The 21,773-nt window shown below is 49.7% G+C and overlaps 1 protein-coding gene and 1 long non-coding RNA gene across 2 annotated transcripts; one reads left to right on the forward strand and one right to left on the reverse strand.

Annotated features, from left to right (window-relative positions):
* Positions 1 to 1,466: 1,466 nt before the first annotated feature.
* On the reverse strand, positions 1,467 to 7,616 carry MSX2 (msh homeobox 2). The gene is made up of 2 exons (XM_008526547.2): positions 7,102 to 7,616; positions 1,467 to 3,188 (listed from the first exon to the last, which is right to left on the reverse strand). Exons 1-2 carry the CDS (start codon positions 7,478 to 7,480, stop codon positions 2,764 to 2,766), a joined length of 804 nt encoding a protein of 267 aa, XP_008524769.2. The 5' UTR covers positions 7,481 to 7,616; the 3' UTR covers positions 1,467 to 2,763.
* Positions 7,617 to 19,217: 11,601 nt separating this feature from the next.
* Positions 19,218 to 19,698, forward strand: LOC139075382 (uncharacterized). Its single transcript, XR_011525757.1, has 2 exons — positions 19,218 to 19,346; positions 19,596 to 19,698. It is a non-coding gene; the product is annotated as an uncharacterized lncRNA (long non-coding RNA).
* Positions 19,699 to 21,773: the final 2,075 nt, after the last annotated feature.

Genomic DNA, 21,773 nt, shown 5'->3' on the forward strand with positions numbered 1-21,773 from the left:
GGGGCGATTGGGGTAACGCGCAGTCGCCCAGACGGTTTCCAATCCACCCTGCTGGCCACGCAGGACGCTGCCCTGTTCTCCGAATCGGACTCCGGTTCCCGACCCCTTCCTCCCCGGGGTGAGCTGAGTCTTCACCCGGAGCCGCGTCTCCGGATCCCCCACCGGGCTGAGATGGCCCGAGGCTGCGGGGTCCGCGCGGCGCCGGGAAGGAAGCTCAGTGGACAGGCTAATTAGGGACCCAGCTTGGCGGCTGATGACGACACGAAACCGGGAAGGGCTTTGGCCTTTGGAAAACGTCTCTCATAAAGGGAGATGGCTGGATGCCGCGCTGGGACTAGGAGTTCGGGCGCACGCTTGGGGCGCTTTGGGATGCTCCTGCGGCTCACTCCAGCTCGGGAGGGCAGCGGCCGAGCTGGGCGATATCGGTCCCCAGCTTCGGAGACCCCGTGGGTTGGGAGCACCGTCCGCACCGGAGCTGAGACCGCAGGCTGTCGCCCGACCCCTGGGAGCCTCCGCCCGCCCGCAAGACAGTTTCCGGCGCCCACTTTCAAACAGGCTGTCGGCCCAGAGGGAACGTGGGACGAAAGCACTAGTCCTGGTAGGTGCCAGGTGCCGGTCTCCCCACCACGCAGCTTTGCGTCAGAGTTCTCCATCCCCTTCGGCCTGGTTCCCAGGGTCACCGGAGCTTCTCATCCGATAACCGACCCCGGAAAGGTGTCGTCAGTGGCTGCTTATTCGTGCGGCAGAGAGCGGAGGTTAAGCTCCTTCTCCGCCCCCCTCACCCATTACCAATTTATTTTAATGGCGATCCCTCAAACCCAAAGCCCGACCCCTGTTCTGTACCCAGTGGAAAGGGAGGCTGCAAAGCAAAAGGGACTTGAATGAACCACCTTCCGCCTTCAAACCGAAAAGAGCATTTGTTCGGGGTCCATCTCCTTGGAAGGGGATAGGAATGGGAAAGGGAATGCGATTTGACACAGTCCTCAAAGGGCAGCAGACACGCATCCCCCACCCCAGCGAATGCATCTCGTTACCATCTCTACTTGCAAAGAGCTATGGGTCGCTCTCCCTCCGCTTTAAGTTTGTTGTTGTTTTGGTAGCTGGGAGATTTCAAGTTCAAGATTTTTCCCTTGATCATCTACAAACCACTCGGATTCTGGCCCATCCCCCGGCTCCACCACTTCTTCTAAGCTCATCTTTCACTGGAGTTTGAAAATCTAAAAGCAATTCTGCTTCTTTTCCATGAGTAACACAAGCTGCCAGAGGAAACATTTCAAAGGATTTCCCTATTTTCAATCGACTCCCTCACCCCACGCTGAATCTGGCCACAACTCTTGATTGCTTCACATTAAAATCATAATACAATTCACCATCCCCCCTCCCCAAATCTGAGTGGCATTTTCGAGCTAAACTCAGCTAAGAACGGAGAGCAGCACCTCTTAAAATAATTTTGAGTTTGGACAAACTTTACTGCAATAAAACAAACGTTTAATTTAATTCAGAATAAGAGATAAGAAATAACTCTTCAATAAAATATATAAAATTATACAAGGCACCCTTTCAAAGGGATGGAAGTATACTGATGGGGGGTTGGGGGAGGGGAGAGATGGATGGGAAGATGAAATACCAAGGAGCTAAATGGGCTGTCTGACAACACCATTTTTAGCAAGTCACAACATGGCTTTACCCTCTGCCCCCAACATGTTACAAAGTATATAAATTTTTCTAATAAGTTTAACACATACAATAGGTACACACAGAGAAAGCATGATTTTTTTTTTCTTTCTGGATCTATTCATTGTTCAAGAATATTTAGCATATAGGTAATGGCTACAAGATAATTCATTTTTTTTTAAGCAGAGAACTATCCCCCCCCCCCAAAAAAAATCACCTTTGCAACGTGTGAGGATTGACGTACCTAGTATTTCACAGAAACCATCAATTCCTCCCGGCATGCTTTAACTTTGCACTCTCCAATTATCTGAAAGAGAGTTAAGCAACAGCCTCGAGAGGAATTAGGAAGAACTTCCATTTTCCACCTTACCCCAGGCACTCTCAGGATTCTTCTCATCCCCCTTTTATTGATCTTACAAAAAAAAAAGGAAAAGGTAAAACTTTAGCAATGTGTAGAGGGGAAAAAAATAGGGCCAAATATAGTAATATCTAATGAGTTTTTTAAAGCATGTAAAAATGCAAAACATGTGTCCCCGTCACTTGAAGGAATCTCTCCATAACCACCGTCTATGCATATGGTGTCTAATTCTAGTATTTGTTTTCCATAAGCAAAAGTCAATTATCCTGACAAGATCACCAAATTTCAGCAATTTTAGCAAATAATTTGTCTCCCACTATAAGAAAAGACAACAAATAGATTTAAGCAGTCTCTTTTAGGAAGATGATATATAGAAAAGAGGATATATATGTATACAAATTTTGCCTTTCAAAATAATTCAAATTTTTATGTATGCTGTATAAAAATGTTATATTTTATTATATATATATATTTATATATAAAAACCATCAGAGCCAATCTGTGTGGAAGGAGTAGGGGACATCTGGAAGATTACACCAAGAAAACAGGGGTTGGTGTCTCCAGTCTAAAGAACAAGTTCGAACTCTACCTGCGGCCCTGCCAGCCTGGTCGCTTAGGGTGGTGTAAGCAAGGTTTCCAGGACGGGAGCACTGGCCTGGGACCGCTTTCTTGGAGAGAGAGAGGGAACGCGTTTAAACAAACATCCAACATGGAGTCTATTGAGCTGGTCCTTAGGATAGATGGTACATGCCGTACCCCACTGGAGTCGCGTAGAGTCCGACGGGCGGGATGGGGAGCACAGGTCTATGAAAAGGATAGGATGCTCCGTAGATGGATGCTGCTTGCAGGGGCGAGTTGATGGGGAAAGGGAGGCTGAAGCCAGAGGGCAGCATAGGTTTTGCAGCCATTTTCAGCTTTTCCAGTTCTGCCTCCTGCAGTCTTTTCGCCTTGGCCCTGCGGTTCTGGAACCAGATTTTGACCTGGGTCTCTGTGAGGTTCAGAGAGCTGGAGAACTCTGCACGCTCTGCGATGGAGAGGTACTGTTTCTGGCGGAACTTTCGCTCCAGGGCGAGGAGCTGGGACGTGGTGAAGGGTGTGCGTGGCTTCCGATTGGTCTTGTGTTTCCGCAGGGTGCAGGTGGTGGGGCTCATATGTCCTAGAGAACAGAGAGGGGTGAATTAGCAAAAGAAAGTGGCTTTCTCTCCAGGTGTGTCTGTGCAGGCCTCTCCTCTTCATCTTTCAGAAAGGTCCTCCTCTCAAAACTCTGTGTGTGTGGTGGTATCTTTTTGAGGGGGAAGTAAAAGACCATATTTAAACGGCTAAACTGCTTTATTAAAAAATTTGAGTCTTTTTACAAAAAAAATTGGAAATTTAATGATGGAACAGAACTTTCTATATGGGAAACAAACATCATTAGAGATAATGGAAATATGTCATCAGCTGAGTGTTCTGAGAAACAAAACCCCTTCTCTTCTGAGCTTAATTTCTCATCTTTAAAATGAGGCGTTAGGTTCATGATAATCCTCATTTCCCTAAGATGATGAGATAATCACAAATGAGAAGAAAAATGAGAAGTGTCTTATAAACTGGGTTGGTCCCTTCTCTGCACCAGGAAAAGTTGGATTGCATCAGCGTTACTTATGAAGGATAACTGTGCAGATAAGGTCTGTAGTAAATTAATAGCATCTTTGGATTTGGGAGCAGCCGCATGCAATAAACAACCACACAGCTGTCATTCTATCCAGTCCACAGATTATAAAACCTGAACATCATTTGACAGATCTGGATGTGGGCTAAGTTTCTTGGCTGGGTGCTTCTGTAATATAAACTTTACTAAGAAGGAGGGAAAAATTAGCTCGCCCATAAATGTAAATGTCAGGGGAAATAATGCTGCCTCTGAATTAAGAGCATGTGATGACATCTTAGTCATCTCCTCTACCCATTCTATGGTTTAGAGCAAATGTGTAAACGATTAGTTTGTCTCGGGAATTCACAAAGAGGGAAATAACAAGCAAAATAAAGGTATGCCAACAGCATCCAGGCTCCATACTGAAAATTGATTCAACTCTAGGAAGTCACAGGACTGAGCATCCTCGTGCTTCCACAGCTAACTTGGGGCTTCTTTTCCTCAAGGGGAGGCGGGGGAGGAGTGTGGAGTTGTGGGACAGAATACTAAACAATTAATTTTCTGCATTTGGCTTTTATGAGCTATGCTAATTTTCCAAATGTAGTAACTCCAAAGCACTCACGGGGAGAATGTCGCATTTCTTGTTTAGTAACTTTGGTGGCCCAAGGAAGAGTTTACACTTCACAGTTGAGGGTGACACAGCACAAGTCCCAACCCGGCCTCCATTTCCAACAAGAAATGGATTTGTCCTAATGTGACATTATTCACCATCACTTTAGTGATGAAAAAGAAGGAGATAGTTCGTTCTGCAACCCATGAAAAAAACAGAAATCTGGGAGAAGGACGGGTAGGAAATTACCACAGAAGTCTAGACTTTTACATATGCTAATCCCTAAAGAGGCCAGGGAACTGGGGTGCCTAATTCTTACTTTACAAATAAACTAACCACACCGTCTGAGACTCAGAGACCTGTGGAATGCTCACCCTTCACAAACCCGGCCGGGTTCTCAAGAGGACCCAGCTGTTTCTGCTCAGATACCAAGCTCCTAGCGTCTACCCAATCCTCCTCTATGTTTGGAAGCAACTCCGTGCCTGGGAACGGGCATTGCAGCTGCTCCTAGAGGCTGCATTTGAATTATGAAATCCAGGCGACAGGGATCGCATATGTGTATCAAAGTCACAGAGCTACGGGGCTTCCTCCCAGCACACCACTCCTCCCCCAACCCCCACCCCATTTTAAACCAGCCAGAGGAAGGATGCGATTATACAAAGCAAAACAGCATTTATCCTACTTCCTCCAAATAACAAAACCAGGCCCGGGCGGGTGGCTCCCTCTCGCCCCAGGCTCCGTCGCTAGGCACTCCCTGGACCCACTACTCCAACCACAGGGCTCCTGCTGCCATCTCCAGGCCCCAAGAACCTAAGACCCGCTTTTTGTTTTAAAATAAAATTTTCTCAGAATCTCCGATTTTTCTCACGGGAAGGTCGTATCCAGGCCCAAGGCTGCCTGACCGAGCAGATCACTCCAGGACACTGTGGCAGGGATGTTTACAGAGCAAGTTGGGAATTGCCATCCCAGAACCTCGAGGCCTAAGGAAGTGGAGATTTCTGACCTCGGGACATCACTACCTGTAAGGTCTCCATCCTTGATATGCCCCTGGGCATTGACCCAGGCCTAGGAGTACATGGGCACTCAAAATTTGTCAAACAAATTAAGTCCCTTGAGGTTTCTGAGCCTCTATTTCACCAGCAATAAAATGGGTAAATATAGATCTGGCAGTGTGGTTCAGAGAGCTAAAGTTTAGAAAGCCCACAGCCCTATCTGCCATCAGGCAGGTGATCATCAAACGTCCCCAAGGTTTTTCTGTCAAGCCTGAACTCGGTGTGTGCTGATTCCTCTGAACTCTGCAGAAATGTCCTCATCTGTTACCAGGAGGCCGGCTGCTGCCACACACAAATCAGATAAGATAATCCGGGGGGGAAAAGTGCTGTAAAACACTGTGCAAACTTGAGTTTAAATTCCTTGAGTCCTTAATCTCCACGCCCTTTGAATCTTTTGGAGTTTCTAACAGGGTGGAGAGAGATGCCAGAGGGGATAGCCACTGACGCCGGGGTGGATGGCCTTGTTTTGTTCACAAAATACTGTGGGGCTTGAATCTTGAGGGCTTACTGGAGAAAGGTAGAAAGATATGGTTCTCCTGGGTGTGGAAAAAGTTGCCGCACAGGCCCCTCTTTCTCACCTTTCCCAGAGGTACAGTGCAGGTAGAGAAATCTTAAAGGCCAGGAAACAGAAGGAAAAGGAGCTATAGGGAATGACTTCTCCAAATTGCAAAAGGACCCACGGCCCAAAAATGGACGCTAAAGCTGGAGGCGCAAACAGCTCTTACGGGCCTCTCTGCCCTCCTGCCTCATTGGCAGGAAACAGGTACAGGTGTGAGGACTTCTGCTTGGTCTCTCGGGGGCAAGGGATCAAAGGTTGCTAGGGCACCATACAGAGGAGCAGGGCTTGGACACCAGGCCCCTTGGCCAACCCAGCCATGGTTGGTGACCTGGCTCAAGCAAGTTCAGGCCTCTTAAAGTGTGGGCATCTGAAAATCTGGAGAACCACAGGTCACGTGCCTTTGCCCACACTTTGGGGTTCCAGCGATGATCTGGATCAGGTGAACTAATGAGCATCACTCTGTAAACTGTCAAGCGCTGCTGGAATGCTGTTAATTATTATTGTGAGCCAAAAGGAGCCCGCGCGCTTCTGACCCCAGCCCGCTCCCGGCGAAGCTTAGAACCTCGCCAGCGAGGTGCTGGCAGCGGCGACGACCGGGCGACATTTCCTCGCCGCATCAGTCTCTGCCACCACCCTTCGTGGGATCCTGCTACGACACCCCAGGGACCCACGGGAGACAATGATTTCTACCCAATGTCGGGTTGGATTTCAGTTAGCTCGTCGTTAAAATGAGGGCGCACCGCGCAGAGTTGTGAACTTTGAAAGGAGGTAAGACCCCCCGCCTCTGCCTGGCACATATTCCAGCGCTCAGTAAACGTGGACCCCCTTCACTCTCCAGAGACCCCAGCGGACACAGAAGCAAAAATAAGCGAAGGGGCCGGAGCGCAGCGCTCTGGGCTAAAGAAACCGATGAGCAAGCGACCCCGCAAACCGAGCCGGGGGTCGCCCTTCAGAGATCAGGGAGCCCGCAATCGTGTCGAACACCCTGTACCGCTGCGGGATTCCGAACAGGCGCTGCGCGGGTATTAGCCAGAGGGTGTCTCGGATGCAGCCGGGGCGCTGCCTCTGGGGATAGCGAGGCGTCAAGCACTACGATGCTTGTTTCCGGGGTCACAGTGCAGAGAGGTCTGCGTACCCGCAGCCTGGAATACCGGCCCCCAGTTCCCTCCAGTACCCCCACGCACCGGTCTACCCCTCGCCCCGGCCCGGGCGCGCACTCACTTGGCGGCGGCGAGTATCTGCCTGGCTCCTGCATCCACGCCGCTCCGTCTTCTGAATTTTCCGACTTGACCGAGGCGGTCTCGAAGGGCTTGACCAGGGACCCGGGGCTGTGCGCTTCCCGGGCGCCGTGTCCCGGCAGCAGCAGTGGCCGCAGAGTGGCCCCGGCGGAGGCGCTTTCGGCCGGCAGCGGGGACGCCTCCTTGGGCGGCTTCTTGTCCGACATGAGCGCCTCCACGCTGAAGGGCAGGCTGGAGACCTTGACGCGGCGCTCCTCGGCGGCCCCCTCGGCGCCCCCAGGCCCCGGGCCGGGCCCGGCCACCATCGCCGGGCCCTCCTCATCAGAAGAAAACAGGTCATTGCCTTTGGACGGAGAAGCCATGACTTCTCTGCCCTACGTAGCTCCCGGCGCGCGACTCCGCTGGCAACCCGGCCGCGGCGACTCAAACTTTTTTGGGGGGAGACGGGAGGGGCGCGCCGGGAGCCGTGCCTTGCCTCCAAGGGGAAGTGGGAGCCTCGGCCCAGCCAATCCGCGCCGGGCCTGGCGCTGACGCCACAGACGCTCGCCTCCGATTGGCTCTCCTGGAAGAGGCTGGGACCTTTTTTTTTTTTTCCTGTTTGAAATAAATTAGGAGTTAATTACAGGAGCAGTCAGCAGAGTGGTTATTAGGCGATCCCTCAAGGGTTATAATCACGCCAAAACTGAAAAGTCCAAGGCGTAATTAAGGCCGATTATTTAAAGAGGAAGTTCGCCTAGTTCCATTTCTTCTGTCTTTTGACCCCTCTTTTTAAAAGGTACCCCGCACCTCTACCACTCCCACCCGCCCGCCAGAACACCTTTAAAATCTGCAACTGACATTGCAGAAACATTTACGAAGCTCCTACTATGTGCCGAGACTAGGCTAACTTTACAACTTTAAGAGTCAGCCCTGAAACACACGGGCCAGTATCCCTGCTAAAGGAAGTAATCCGTGCACAGCGCTTAGAAGAGTATTTCGCTGTTAGCAAGTGCCCAACAGCGTCCGCTATTACTGTAACTCCGCCGAAAGAACAGGGGCTGGAGGGAGCCCGAGAGGTGGTCAGGGCATTGCCCACTCCCAAATAGTGCCGACTAGACAATGTAAACCAGTCGTCCCCATCTCTTCCACTCAAAAACAAAACCAGCGCCCTCCTAGAGACCTGGAATCCGCGTGTTTTCTTTTGCCTGAATCTCCTTTCTGGGCGACATCCGGATCCGACCTTTTTCTCAAGACTGCGTGCATTGTGTGTTCGTGCGTTTGTTTGAGCCCATGTTTGTCATGTGTGCATGGGTGCCAGTGTTTACCTTTAAGGAGGAGGAAGAGAGAGGAAAAGGCACCGATAAAATCTAGTGCTTCCCTCCCCCTTGCAAATCTCAGAAATACCGGGTTCCAAGTTTGCACACCCGAGGCCTGGGCACCTTTTCGGGAAGCACATTTTTATTCATTGCACCTGGTTTAAAAAAAAAAGATATCTCCACCCTATCCCAAATTATACCTTAAGTAATTACATCTCAAAGGCTTAGCGATGACTGTCTTAGTCCAGAGAAGAGGAGAGCGAGCTTCCAGCGCGCAGAGGCCTCGGATCTCTCCTTAGGCCGCGGGGCCAAGAGCGACTGCTTCAAATGACTCTCTCCAGGCTGCAACTGCTTTTTCTCTACCTGCCCGATTATCCTGTGAGTGATGAGGCAAACAGAAGTCCCCTGGTTCGGGGCCTTGCACAGAGCAGATGCTTGCTAAACAGTCCCCGGAGCCTTGGAAGGAGGGGGCATTGTTTTCATTACTGAAATGACCACGGCTTGGAGAATGCCTCCCAGCTCAAGAGGCAGAAACTGGACTCCCAGACCCACTTCCAGACCACCTTTCTGAGGCTCTGTTTCCTTCACCCCAAACCTCTGCCTGGAATGAAACTGTGCTGGCCCAGGGCAACCAGAATAGGCATTATCTGAATCTTAGAGGTTAAAAACAGTCTGCACTGGCCAGTGAATTCAGTTTGATTAGAAATGGTCCTGAAAAAGTTAAAAAGTAAAGCAGTCCTAACCACAGTCTTCTAAAACCTCTGGGTCCCTCTCCCACCACTAGGGACAAACACATTCATTTTATTTTTCCCCATAAAGTGGAAGCTCAGAGAAAGTTTAAAAGGAAGAGAAAAAAAAAAAAAACCAGCAACTATGAAAGCTATCTGGAGATGTATGCATTTTCCCCTTGAGTCATTCTTGATGATAGTCAGCTTGATATGCATCTCAAATACAGTACAGGTAAATCCAGGTTCAGTTCTGTGCCTTCTGGACCCAGCTAGGTGCAGGCTATATATTTTGGAAGCAAACCTGAAATTCGTTCAGCCTTCAGCTGCCAAAGTGTACAAAAGGGTTCGGCTTTCAGTTGGGCTGTCCCCAGCCACTGTTTTATAACTGCTCCTGAAAATTCCTTGTTAATATTGGTTAGTTTAGAGGCACACGGGCTCACTCCTGGGAAATTAAAGAAATCAATACTACTTGAGTTCTTTTATTTTGATGAAATTTCTGGGAGAGGAGAAGCCAGGTTCCCCTCACTACTCTCGGGTCCTGATGTTCAGGTAAAGAAATAAATATAATGAAGCCAGAAATAGGAAAATAGTTGAGATAAAAAATAAACGACTAGTGTTCAAAGTCAGGGTGCCAAGCTCAGCTAAGAGCACCAGAGGTGCCCAGGGGGCGACCAGCCTGCCCACCTTGTCTTCTGCTAGCTCCCTGCCGGGGAGGAGACAATTCAGGAAAGGGTCTCACTTCTGCTGGGAAAAGAGCGGGAGTTCCACACAACTCTAACCCTTTATGGAAAGTCCCATCTATGCATTTGCTCCTCCAGTTGGCTGCATTTTCAGAATATTTTCTTCACCTCTTCCTGGCCGCGTGACCTTGGGCTCCTTACTTGCCTTCCTCAGCCCACTTCTTATCTCTAAAATGAGAGATAATAAGCCCTACCTAGGATGGCTCTTGTGGTAATCAAATTCAGTAAGCTACATAAAGTAACCAGAAGGTGTAGGGGATCAATAAAAAAATATCAAAATAAAAATACTCATTTCTTAAAGCAGTAGCAAGTATCGAATGCTTTCTCTCTGCCACGTATCCCACAGGAGGCGCATTGCCCACCTTCACGGAGTTCACGGTAGGTAGGTTGTTTGCAAAATCTTGGGGGCTGAGAATTTGGCTGGGCCTGAAAAGTGTGTAGTCCTTTAGCGAGTACTGGCTTTGGCACTTAGGGTCATTCCATAAAGGTTAGTTCCCGGTGCCTATTCGCACGCAGAAAAGTGGGGTTCCAATCGGAACTCAGTCACCACTAAGCGTCAACTCTGCATGATGCTTCAGTACCTGGACCTGTCCTCCAGGATCTCATTTGTTTCTTCCAACACGCCGCTCCGGGCGGAGATTATTTTCCGTATTTTACAGATGAAAAGCCTAAGGCTAGGAAGCGCTAAGTGTGCTGCCCAAGGTCACGCAGGTAGGAAGTGGAGGACCCGGGGATCCCCCCACGCGTCGCACAGGCCCCGGCGCGCGGCCACGCAGCCGTTCAGGTTCCCGCGCTCCCCGAGGCATTTCGCACGCGCCCGGGCCCTAAGTGGAGCGGCCGCGCACGCGCACCGCAAATCCCAGGGCGAAGACACTCCTTGCAAACTGTGGAGGACTGAGCGCGGACAGCAACGATTGCAACCCCCAAGACCGATCGCTGGATCCTGGCATTTAGGAGGAGGCGGGGGAGGGGCGGGGGAGGGGGCTGTAGACGGGCCAGGGTTGCGGGCAGGCGCCAGGCGCGGGGAGATGAAAGGCGGGCTCCAGGGGAAGGGGCTGCGCCGGGTGACCGACTCCAGCCGCGCCGGGCGCTCCGCCCCCGCCCCGCCCCGCCCCCGCTGCCCGGGGCAGAGGCGGCTGCCCGCGCCGGAGCCGCGTTAATTGCTCTCGGCCCCGGCACTCAGCCTGCGCGGAGCCGGGACAACCTCGCTCCAGGAGGAATGACAATTCGCCCTAATGGGACAACCTCGCTCCCAGAGGAGTGACAATTCCTCCTAATGGGCCGCTCGTTAGCGGCCTATTTTGCCGAACCCGGGTATCAGAAGCGGGCAGACAAGCGGGCGCCAGTGTCCGCCTGGAATTCCACAACACCGCTCCCCCGTCTCCCCCAACCCCCCAAGTCTTTCGCTGTGTGACCTGGGGCAAAAGACTGCTCCTCTCTGAGCTCAGTCTTCTTACCTGTGCAGTGCGGAGTAGGAAAGAGACCGATCAGACTTCCGTGGGGCGGGCGTATTTCCAGACATTGGAGAGATCACTCCCGGGCTACCGAATGGGAAAGGGGTAGATGGGCATTCAGGGGTGCTGCTTGAGGTTCTTGGGGGCAGGGGGCACAAATCCCTTGCTTGTGAGATTCCGGACCCCCAAACCAGCTTTTTATGGCCTCCACCCACTGAGGTCAGGACCCATCCGAGCTGGGACTGGAGAGAAGGGGCCTTGGCCAAGCGCTGGGCAGACCGCGCGGCTGCCTGAGGCCCGCTCTTTCACTGGCTCCCCATTCTCACTTCATCCCCGGTTTACGGATGAGGAAGTCGAGGCACACACAGGAGGGACGCTGGCCTGAGACCTGATGTGGGCCAAGCCTAATTCGACACAGTCCCCCTGAAGAAGCCTACGACAAGGACACCCTCGGGGGAGAGAAGGAATGGGACAGACGCTGTGCCTCTCCGCGGGCCGCCGCCTGGAGAGGGATAGTTCCTCGTCACAGCAGATGTGGCGGTTGGGAAAGGGGACCAAGCCCCTCACTCCTGCAGTTCTCTATTCAAATCCAGGCCCCGCTTCTTACCATCCGCCTCCATCCGGTGCCGGGCCTCCTCACCTCTTTCAGAGCGTGGGCATGGCAGCCTGCGGGTTGCTGGCGAGGACTAGATGGGAACCCTTACGAAACAAGTAGCGCAGAGTGTGGCTGCAGCCGGCGCCCACAGCTCCTGAGTGGCTGCGCCGCCCTGCCTCCAGCCTCTCGGAGCTGCCTGGCTTCAAACAGGGCTGAGCCACTCATCTCCTGCTGCACTCTAAGTCACTTCACCTCTGCGCCTCGGTTTCCTCATCTGTAATAGGGGAGTGTCTGGCATTCAGGAAATGCTGGATATTATCATTTCTGAAATCATTATTGATACTTGTTACCTCCCCTTTCACACCTGGATGATTTGAGGCACAACACTGCAACTTTTTTGACCCCTTTCCCCCTTGTTCTCTGTAAAACGTGAGTAAGTCCCCACCTCTTGAGAAGGAGGCAGATTGGCCACTCTGTGCAGTGGGGTGGAGATTAAGGGAAGAAGATGTGGTTTAGACAGAGAGCAGGAGTAGCGCTGTTTCCCAGCCCCTGGGCACAGCTTGCTGGCCCCCTCCCAGCCCTAGCCTGCACTCCGTCAGGTTTCCAGGAGCAGGCCCAGGTCTGATCTGTCTGCACAGAAGGACCCAAAGGGCTCCCAGCAAGAGGTGGTTCCAGGAAGCTGGGTGGCCGCAGTCCTGTGGAACCAGCCAGCCGTCCAGGACAGCACCGAGGGGCTCTTGCCCTGCCATTCACAAATCTCTGCCTGCCCCTTCTCAGTTTGCCCATCTGTAAAACCAGAAAAACCACCCATTCTGGTTTGGGCTGAGATGAGTTTAAACAGGGTTCAGTAACTGTCAGCTCCCCTATTCCTCAAGCAGCCCTGTGATGCAGGGGCCATAACTCCTCCTTCAGGAGAAAATTGAAGCTTAAGGCTTGATAAGAGTTTTTCACAACTAGTAAATACCTGGCAGAGATGCAAATCAGGGTTTGGCTGATTCTAGAATTTATGTATTTTGCCAGAGGCAGAAGTTGCTGTGAAGGTGGGAGGAGAGGCATCTGGGATAGCTCACAGCAATAAAGTATGAACTATTTCCATTTTCTTCCAACTTGACAGATGGGACTGTGGAGTCTGGCGCGGGCTACATGGCTAGTGAGGGCACCGTGCAGTATGGATTTCCAAATAGTTGGGCAGGAATCTGAAATCTCTCTTACTTGGCAGCCTCCAAATTGTTGCAGTTTCAAAACACAGCCGACTGGGCATAGGGAGGAGGGAAAAAGGAAATTTGGGGAGTTACTTAATGGACATAATTATATTTTTTACTTAAGGAAAACAGAATCTCTTCCAGTTGCTCCACTCTCAGCTGCCTGGTGAGGCAAGGTTTGCTTTACCTGGTGGATGAAGACAGTTAGAAGCAATTATTCCGAGTTTTGTTAGTCGTTTCTAGGAGAGAGGCTGGGGCCTTGGAGCTGAACACCAGGCTTAGGTCAGCCTTGGGAGGCAGCTGCCCATCCCTGTGGACAGGAAGACCCCTTCCCCATCCCGTCCCTCACGGTCAGCTTGAGCTTTAGGCAGTGCAAAGTGATCTCACTCCGAGACTACACCTGGCTGCTCAGCATCGCCCAGCGGCGCGGAGATTCCCGCTCTCTCCTACTCCCTCTCAGGGCCCCCGCCCCTTCTTGTCCATCACCCTATTTCACCTAAGAAGTAACAGCAACTCAGAGAGGCATGGCCGCTTGCCCAAGGTCACAAGGGGAGTCGGGCAGGATGGCGCTTCGGCTCAGGTCCCGGAGCCGCCCTGCCCCTTCCAGTCTCAGGGACCCTCTGATGCGGAGATCTGGCATCCCCCGGGGTCTGGATCCCCGGACGTCTGATCTCCGGGTCCCTGGGATTTGTCATGAGCCCATGAGAACTGTGTCCGATGCCTGGAAGAGCCTCTGGCACAGAGAGGGGCTCAATAAATATTGGCTGAGTAAAGGACTAAATCCAGGAACGGACATAGTGGCACAGAATGAAGGGGCTGCTCGCTGGCTCTGAAGGTCACCTTCCCCAGTGGCTTGGACTGAATGTTGAGCTGTGAGGGGTGGTCTCCCTGTCTTTACAACTGGAACTGATACGGGATTCTTGGGGGAGGAGACAGATCTTTAAATTGTCCACCAGGAAAAGTTGAGCATCCCAGACCCCCAGCTCACCAGCCTTTCATTTAATCTTCACGTGGCCCCATAAATAGTTACTCTTTCACAGATGGAGAAGGAGAAAGGACTGGGGAGGTTGTCACCTGCCCAAGGTCATGCAGCAACTAAGTGACCCAGTCAAATCTGACCCCAGATGAATCTGACTCCAAACCCCAAGCCGCTTTCCGCTTGTCATCCTCTGGATCACATTTCTCTCCTCTCTGGCATGAAGCACCCAGAGAAATTCAGCATCGCACTGTTTCTCTTCCCCCGATCACTTTGGAAATATCTTGATTTTGCTGCATTTCTCAGATTTTCTAAAACAAGAGTGTGTGTTTATAGAATAGGAAAAAAAGATCTAAATGCATTTAGAAAAATCTAAACGTTCCCTAATAATAGCAGGCAATGCTTATTAACTACTTACTGTGTACCAGACCTGCCGTGTACCAACTCATTTAATCCTCCTGAAGACCCTATTTAGTAGATGCTGTTATTACATTCATTGTACTGCAGGGGACTCTGATTCTCAGACATGGAAAATCGCAACAAATAGAACCTCTTTTTAATTGTGCATTTGCAAAGACGTCATTCTCTCCCCTCCTCTACCCATCCTCCAACCCTGGAAAATAATAGTCACTACCATTTAAATAGGAAAAAAATTTTTATTCTATCCACAGACTTTAAATATAGTTAGACCTTCCTTGTAATGATAACTTTAGTAGCCCGTATGTATAGTAGCTTGATAAAATTGATATTTTTCCCTTTTCCACCTTTCCACAGCTCTGGGCTTTTTGCAAATGGATTTGCAGTCTTGTGGGGAGGGTGGTAGAATGAAGGGAAAGGACCTGGACCCCTGCCAAGAAGCAAGCGTTCTGAGCCCCATGTCGCTCCCTTGCTAGGTGACTTTGAGCAGGTCCCTCCCCTCTCAGGGTCCTTCTGTCCCCTCACTGGCAAAATGAAGGAGGATGGGGTTGCATTTCCTGTCTCTTCTGGTTCTGTGATAAAGCAGTGAGTGAGTGAGTGAGTGAGTGAAAACTTCATTCTGCTCCTGGTTCTGTCCCCCACTAGGCCGACAGAGGTCCCCTGGAAGGTGGGGGTTAGACTGGAAAGATCACAGCTAGTAGGCGGGGCTGGTGGGAACCCCAGTTTTATGCTGGATCAGCTGTGTGTCCTGGGGCAAGTTCTCCCCTTCTCTGAGCCGGGCCTCACCCCATCAGAAAATTGGAGCTAACCATCCCTATTTCTGGGTGTTAGGAGGATTAAATGGTCTTATGGATGTAAAACTCACTAGAGGAGCAGTTAGTCCCCTCCTGTCCTCTGGTGCTGGTCTCCTGTGTGAGAAAGGAGGCAAGTCTCTGACTCAGCAGACGAGAGGCCTGGGAGGGAACCTTGTGGATAATTGTTAATGCTACAATTAGAGCTAACACTGTTGGTGTGGACAATTGCAAAGAGGCTTGTGAAAATTATGTTTGCTAAAAATCCTGGGGGCCTTTGGGCAGCACAAGGAAGCTTTGCCCAAGTGGTGACACAGCCCTTCTCGGAGAAATGACTTCAGAGAGGCCCTGGGCCAGGCTCAGAGGGACATCTAGGCACATGACAAGAAAGTTATTCCATTTTCACTGATCTGTTAATCCTCCCCTTATACTCAGGAGACTGTCTGGTACAACTTTAACACCTTGACAATGACTGCTAATGTCCTGTGGAGAGAGCGCCAGCCTGCCAGTTCCAGGAGGCGACAGCCTGTAGCATGAAAATAACAACACAGCCTTGATTCCATTCTACTTATTTTCAAGAGTTAGCCCATCTATGGTTGATAAATATACTGTGACATAAGTTTCTCCTTACAAATAATTTTTTTTTGTTGTTTTAGAATGAGAGTTTATTTAAAGTTAAATATTAATGAAATAATGCCACTCCTGGTGCTGGGATAAGGCCAAATCATTACGATTGTTCTTCAAGAAGGGAACAATCATGTAGGTGGATGCCCGAAATTCAGGTTAGCACTGATTTACAGGAGAGGACACTGCCTATCCAATGGCACCAGATCTGGCTGGAATCCTGCTGGAGCCCCTCTTAGCTGAGTGGCCTTGGGCAAGTTACTTCCCCATTTTGGACCTTGGATTCCTTATCTGTCAAGCTAGATGGATAGTGATCATTCCAATCTTCTAAGTTTGCAGGAAGAATCTACTACAGAGATAATAGATAGAAGACCACACCACATTGGATGCATGGGTTGTTAGCATTATTAGTAAACAATGAGCAGAGGATTTGGTCAAAACACAAGCTTATTTACCCTGGACCTGGTTATCTACTGGCTTAGTAGTAATTGTAAAAGAGGGAAGAATTCTTTGAAAGCTGAGTTCTGCTTAAAAATCACCTACTCTTGTTTGACAAGATCATCTTCTGTGTCTGACAGGCAGACTGTCGTTTCCCAGAGGACACTTTCCGAATATTCACAGAACTCCGCTCTACTCTGTAGGCAAAGTTCAGATGCGGGTAAGTGGCAAATGAGACTCGTCCTTTCCAGAGATGATTAAATGCATTGCCTGATCTGTCCTTTTCTCCTCTCTTTCATCCTCCCTCCCTGAACCCCTCCATCCTCCCTCCATTTCTCCCTCTTTTCCTCAGGCAGCTGTGTGCTGGGTTAGTGCTACACCCACCCAGGCAAGTCCTACCCTCTGGAGGCTCCCACTCTGTCGGAAGAGCCGGGTTACCCCACACAAACTTGAGAGGGACAGCCCTGAGCCACGCTTACCTCCCAGAGTCCTTTTCTTTCACTCTCACGGTGTTGGCCTGGAGATAGTTGGTTAAACATCTGAATAAGTGGCCAACATTTAAAAATCAGGAGGCTTTCCATAGAAACCTGGCATTCTGGCTTCTCCGCATCAACCTGTAGGTCAGTGGCCCCAGGCGTGTTCTCAAGGGTGGGCTTCCTTTAGATGGGACGTGCCTTCTCCAGGCCCCACCAGTGTGATATAATGGGATGTGGTTCCCAAAGGTACAGGAAATGTGTGGGGTAGCCCAGAGGGGGACCCACCAACTCAGCCTTGGGTGGCTAGGGAAGGCCGCTGGAGGAGGGGGCCTTTGGACTGAGCCGTGAAGGATCTTGCCAGGTTAGGAAGGGGGTGAGAGTTTCTGGCAAAAGGGGCAGAATGTGCAAAGGGATAAGAATTGAAATGCCCTGGTCTGTGTGTTGGAATGTGGAGAGAGTAAGGAGGAAGCGAGGGTACAAACAGGCCATGGCGAAGGCTGGGTGGCGCCGAGAGCCAGGACTCAGAGAGCGACAGTGAGAACCAGAAGCATCTTTCTTCCTTTCCTTTCCTTCCTTTTCTTTCTGTCACCCTTTATTAAATTCTTCTTTTAGAATTTCAGAAGCAGTAGATATTCACCATAAGCAATGAAACAAATCAAAGATATGTAAGCAATTATTAATCTCGCTCAGTCTCTTTCCATTTTGCCATCCAACATAAGCAGGATTAACAATCTCTTGTAAATCCTTAAACACTCCTGATTAGAAACAAACACAAAATAGCATCTATAAATACTGAAATGTGGGAATTGATGGTGTCTGTGTTTGTGTGTGCCTCTAGCTAGCTATGTCACTATCTGTGTAACTTGCTCTCTTGTCTGATTCATATCATAGACATCTTATCGTGTCAGTAGGCATAAATCTAATCCCTTCTTTTTATATTTTGTAGTAGGATGTATTACAATTTATTTAACCATTTCCTTGTTAATGACATTATTCTTTTTTCAAATTTTTACTACTACCAACAATTCTTGAAAAAAAAATCCTTGCAAACCTTTATACTCAAACTTCTATTTTTAAAGGCTTAATTTCTAAAACTGAGATTGCTGGAGCCAAGTGTGTATATTTTTAATCCGAACAGATATTGCCAGGTGTACATTTCCACTGGCAGCTTCCCTTTCTCCCCAGCTCTGCCAGCACTGAATGTCATCGCTCTGGTTTCATTTCTGCCACGGACAGTTTTGAGCAGGGGAGTCATAGAGCTCCATACTCATTTGGGAGGCTCCTGGGGGGAGCACTGAGGAAAAGAGGGAGGGACAATGCTGGGAGCGATAGGTCGAGGGAGGAGGCGTCTGTAGAGAGAGGGGCAGCATTGGGAATGGAGAGGTGGGGAGGGAATTGAGTGAGGAGTTAACCAGGAAGCAGCAGAGATGCTAGTTCACAGATCCTGTGGCAGGACGGATGCCCTGCTGGCATCCCAGGCCTGACTGCACGGTCAGGAGCATGGCCAGCTTCCTGCCATCCTCCTGCTCTTTATTATGTTCCTCAGTGGCCAGCCACCCCAAGCCTCCTGTCCTCCAGGCTCTGCTTCAATAGCCTCACATGTCAGGAGCCCTGGGCCAAGGCAGCAGGCTACTTAGAACAGAGGCACTGTCTCGCTCCATCTGCTCTGGGCCTGGGTGAGTGGGCAGGGCAGGTGGACAGACATGCTTCTGTGCAGGGCCAGCCTGGGAGACAGCCTTGCCAATTAAGTCACTGGTAACGTCACAACATAGCTTGAAAATTAACAGCATTGTTTCCTCTAATCCTCACCGATTTGCTTTTTAACCTGTGCAGCACCTGGCAACAAGTGTGTTAGAAGCAGCAAAAACGACAACAAAATTCAAAGGCTTGGATGCCTAGAAAAGGGCCAGGCAGGTGCAGGCTGCTGAGATGGGGGTGGGATTCTTGCTAATGTCCCTGGGTGCCCTTGAGGGGTTTTCTCTGGTTCCCTCTGCCCCTCTCTCTTTTGCTCTGTCGCTTTGACTCTCTTTGTTTCTCTGGCTCTGTCTTTCTCCCCACTGCTGGAGTTGAACAGCAGACTTATTTTCTCACAGCCCCTATAGTGCCCGTAAGGCCCCTGGGAAGCCCTGAAGCCCAGGGATGGGGTCCTTATGTTCTAAAGGGTTTCCCCAACTGGGAGGGAAGCTGAGGCAGCGGTCAGGGCCTTAGGAGAAACAGAGATTGTCATCTGTACAGGACGGCCTGTCCAGCCTGCAAGTTTGCTCAGCCCTTCAATGGGCCAAGAGTGTGGTAAGTTTTCCTTAACAATGGGTCCCTCTGACTTCATAATTAGCCCCATTCTACACGGACAGAATGTGGGCCAGCTTGGGCCTAATCGCTGAGATTTCTGCCCTTGGCATGACCTCATAACTGATTCTTGAGCAGTCATATGGATCTCCAAGCTCACAGGCATCAAACAGAAGTCTTTAGCAAGCCTGGGTGTGGATGAAAAGGTGAGGGGTGGAATGGAAATTAATGATCCTTGCTGGCTTTGACAATGGGTCCTCAAACCACCACCCGGCTCTCCTCTTGGAAGAATCAGACCCCGTCTTCTAGTTCATCAGCTCTGACCTGGACACAGCTGCATGGTTTCAGGGGAAGAGTACAGGCTTCAGGGTCACTCAGACCAAAGTGTGGCGCTGTGTGACGTCAGGCAGGTCGCTTAACCTCTCTAAACCTCAGTTTCTTCCTCTGTCGAACAGGGTGGTAATAACACCAACATCCAAGATGAAGGAGAGCTAGCATCTGACACAGTTCCTGGCGCAGAGTAAGCTCTTAATAAAGGGAGGTGACAGTTTTTGAAAACCATTGACCGAAATGACAATGACTCTTGGAGGAGGAGGGGTAATAGGAATTGCTTTCCCCCTCCCACCCTGCTCCATTTCTGCGGCTGGCTATTGGTTACCCAGGCAATGCCTGGCCGTGATGCAGGGCAAGCTGCCAGAATGTGCCCCACCTTGAAGGTTCTGGGCAACGTGGGCGATGCAGGAAGAGCCAACTTGGCCATTTGCTGACACTGGCCATGTCAGCGCTCATGGCTGGCAGAGGTTATTGGGACAAGGGGCTTAGCCCTCACAGTGCAAGGGAGCTCAAAAACAGTTGGTGTCACATGAAAACATAAATAAATAAATACATTTTTAAAAGCTAAATTAAGTTAAAAAGCAGCATAAACGATTCGGTATCAAGGGGAGGGGAGTCCCTCAGCTTTGTTTATAAACAGAGTAAAATAAATAAATAAAGGGGGGGAAAGGGGAAGCAGCCAGAGTGTTTTGGGCTGACCTCCTCTGTTCTTCATGAGCATGTTTCCCATTACCAAGGGGAAATGCAGGCCACACATGGGCAGAAAGAAAATATGCAGACGGGAGAATAATTGGGGGTGTCGGGGTCGTGGGATAATCTGTGAGTTTGTTTTCAGAATATCCTTGAATGTTCTCTTACTTTTACACTTAAAAAAAAATTTTTTAAAATCAACTCTAAGTTAAATTCAGCTGGAACTCACTTAGTCTGTTGGCGTGATTTCCCGTGTGATGTGTCCATCCATTTACTCCAGGAAAGAACCATGGTGGTTTTTATTTTTATTCCTCTATTTTTCTAAAATCCATTTCCTATCTATCCTGCATGATCAAGTTTAGTTAGAATCTGGTACCCATTTCAGAAAGGACCCCTCTGCAGCTGGTTGCGTGTACATAGTGGTAAAGCGTGGAGGCCTCGTGCCACCATCTCACAGCCTTGACTTTATCATCCCTATTTCCAGATGGGGAAACTGAGGCTAAGAGGCAGCAAGCCATTTTTCCAAGCTTAACCAGCTGTTATGAGGATCAAGTAGGTTTCAAACTTCAGTCTCCTGAGTTCAAGTCAAGTTCTCTTGCAGCCCAAAATAATTCCCTTTCTTGGAAAATGTCTCCTTCAAGTGTGTCCCTGGGAATACGGGGATTAAGACAGCAGTATTTACGCTCTTGTTTCTAAAGTGAATTTATGGGACCCTCTAACAGCTTGCAAAGGAGGCAAACACATTAAAAAAAAAAAAAACTCAGTTTCTCTCAATCTCTCTCATACTCTTTGTCAACCAAGCATTTTCATTGTTGAGAAAACCCAAGTGTCATAAAAGTAATTTGGATAGAAAACAAATAAAGATCTGGTTTGGGAAGGAAAGCCAAAATTCCTCATTATCAACAACACTGCTTCTTTGGATAAATATTTACCTAATTCACTTCTTCTTCCTTCCCCTCTTCCTTTGACGAGAATGTTCTCCACCTCGGCAGCCGCAGTGGCCCTGTTGGAACAGACAACCTTCAGTGTTTCCGTCGTCAGGCGTGTTTGTCTGGGGTTTATTACTCAGCTGTAAAAATGTGCTCTAGGCAAAAACTTGGCATATTAAGTCTCATCTCAGAGGTAATTGGTGGGGATTTTTTTAAAAACCTTTTTTCTTTTTACAGACAATCTCGGAGAGGGAAACAAAAAGGTCAAGAATTTACTGTTGGAAACTAGGGATTTTGCCCCTGTGGGTTTTCCTCTTTGGTTTGGTTTGTTCTGCATTATTTTTGATCTCCTCTAACCAGATATTTGGAGGCAAAGTTCTAGAAGCTGTAATCCCAGACATCCACTCATTCTTCCTTCAACAAATATTGACTGAGTGCCTACTATGTGCCAGACACCGCTCCAGGCTCTGGAGATCCAATGGCGGGAAAAAACACCCATGTGGTCTGGGTTCTCATGGCGCTGATGCGCACACACACGCACACACAGGCACACGTGCACGCATGCATGCACACACACACACTCACACACAAACCCCACATGTCACGAGACAGAAAGGATGTCAATTTGCAGGAGTAGAGGAAAAACAGTGACGGGGTCAGACATTGGCAGGGCCCTCCAAG

The sequence above is a fragment of the Equus przewalskii genome, chromosome 13 (assembly GCF_037783145.1).
Source record: "Equus przewalskii isolate Varuska chromosome 13, EquPr2, whole genome shotgun sequence".
Classification (NCBI taxonomy): Eukaryota; Metazoa; Chordata; class Mammalia; order Perissodactyla; family Equidae; genus Equus; species Equus przewalskii.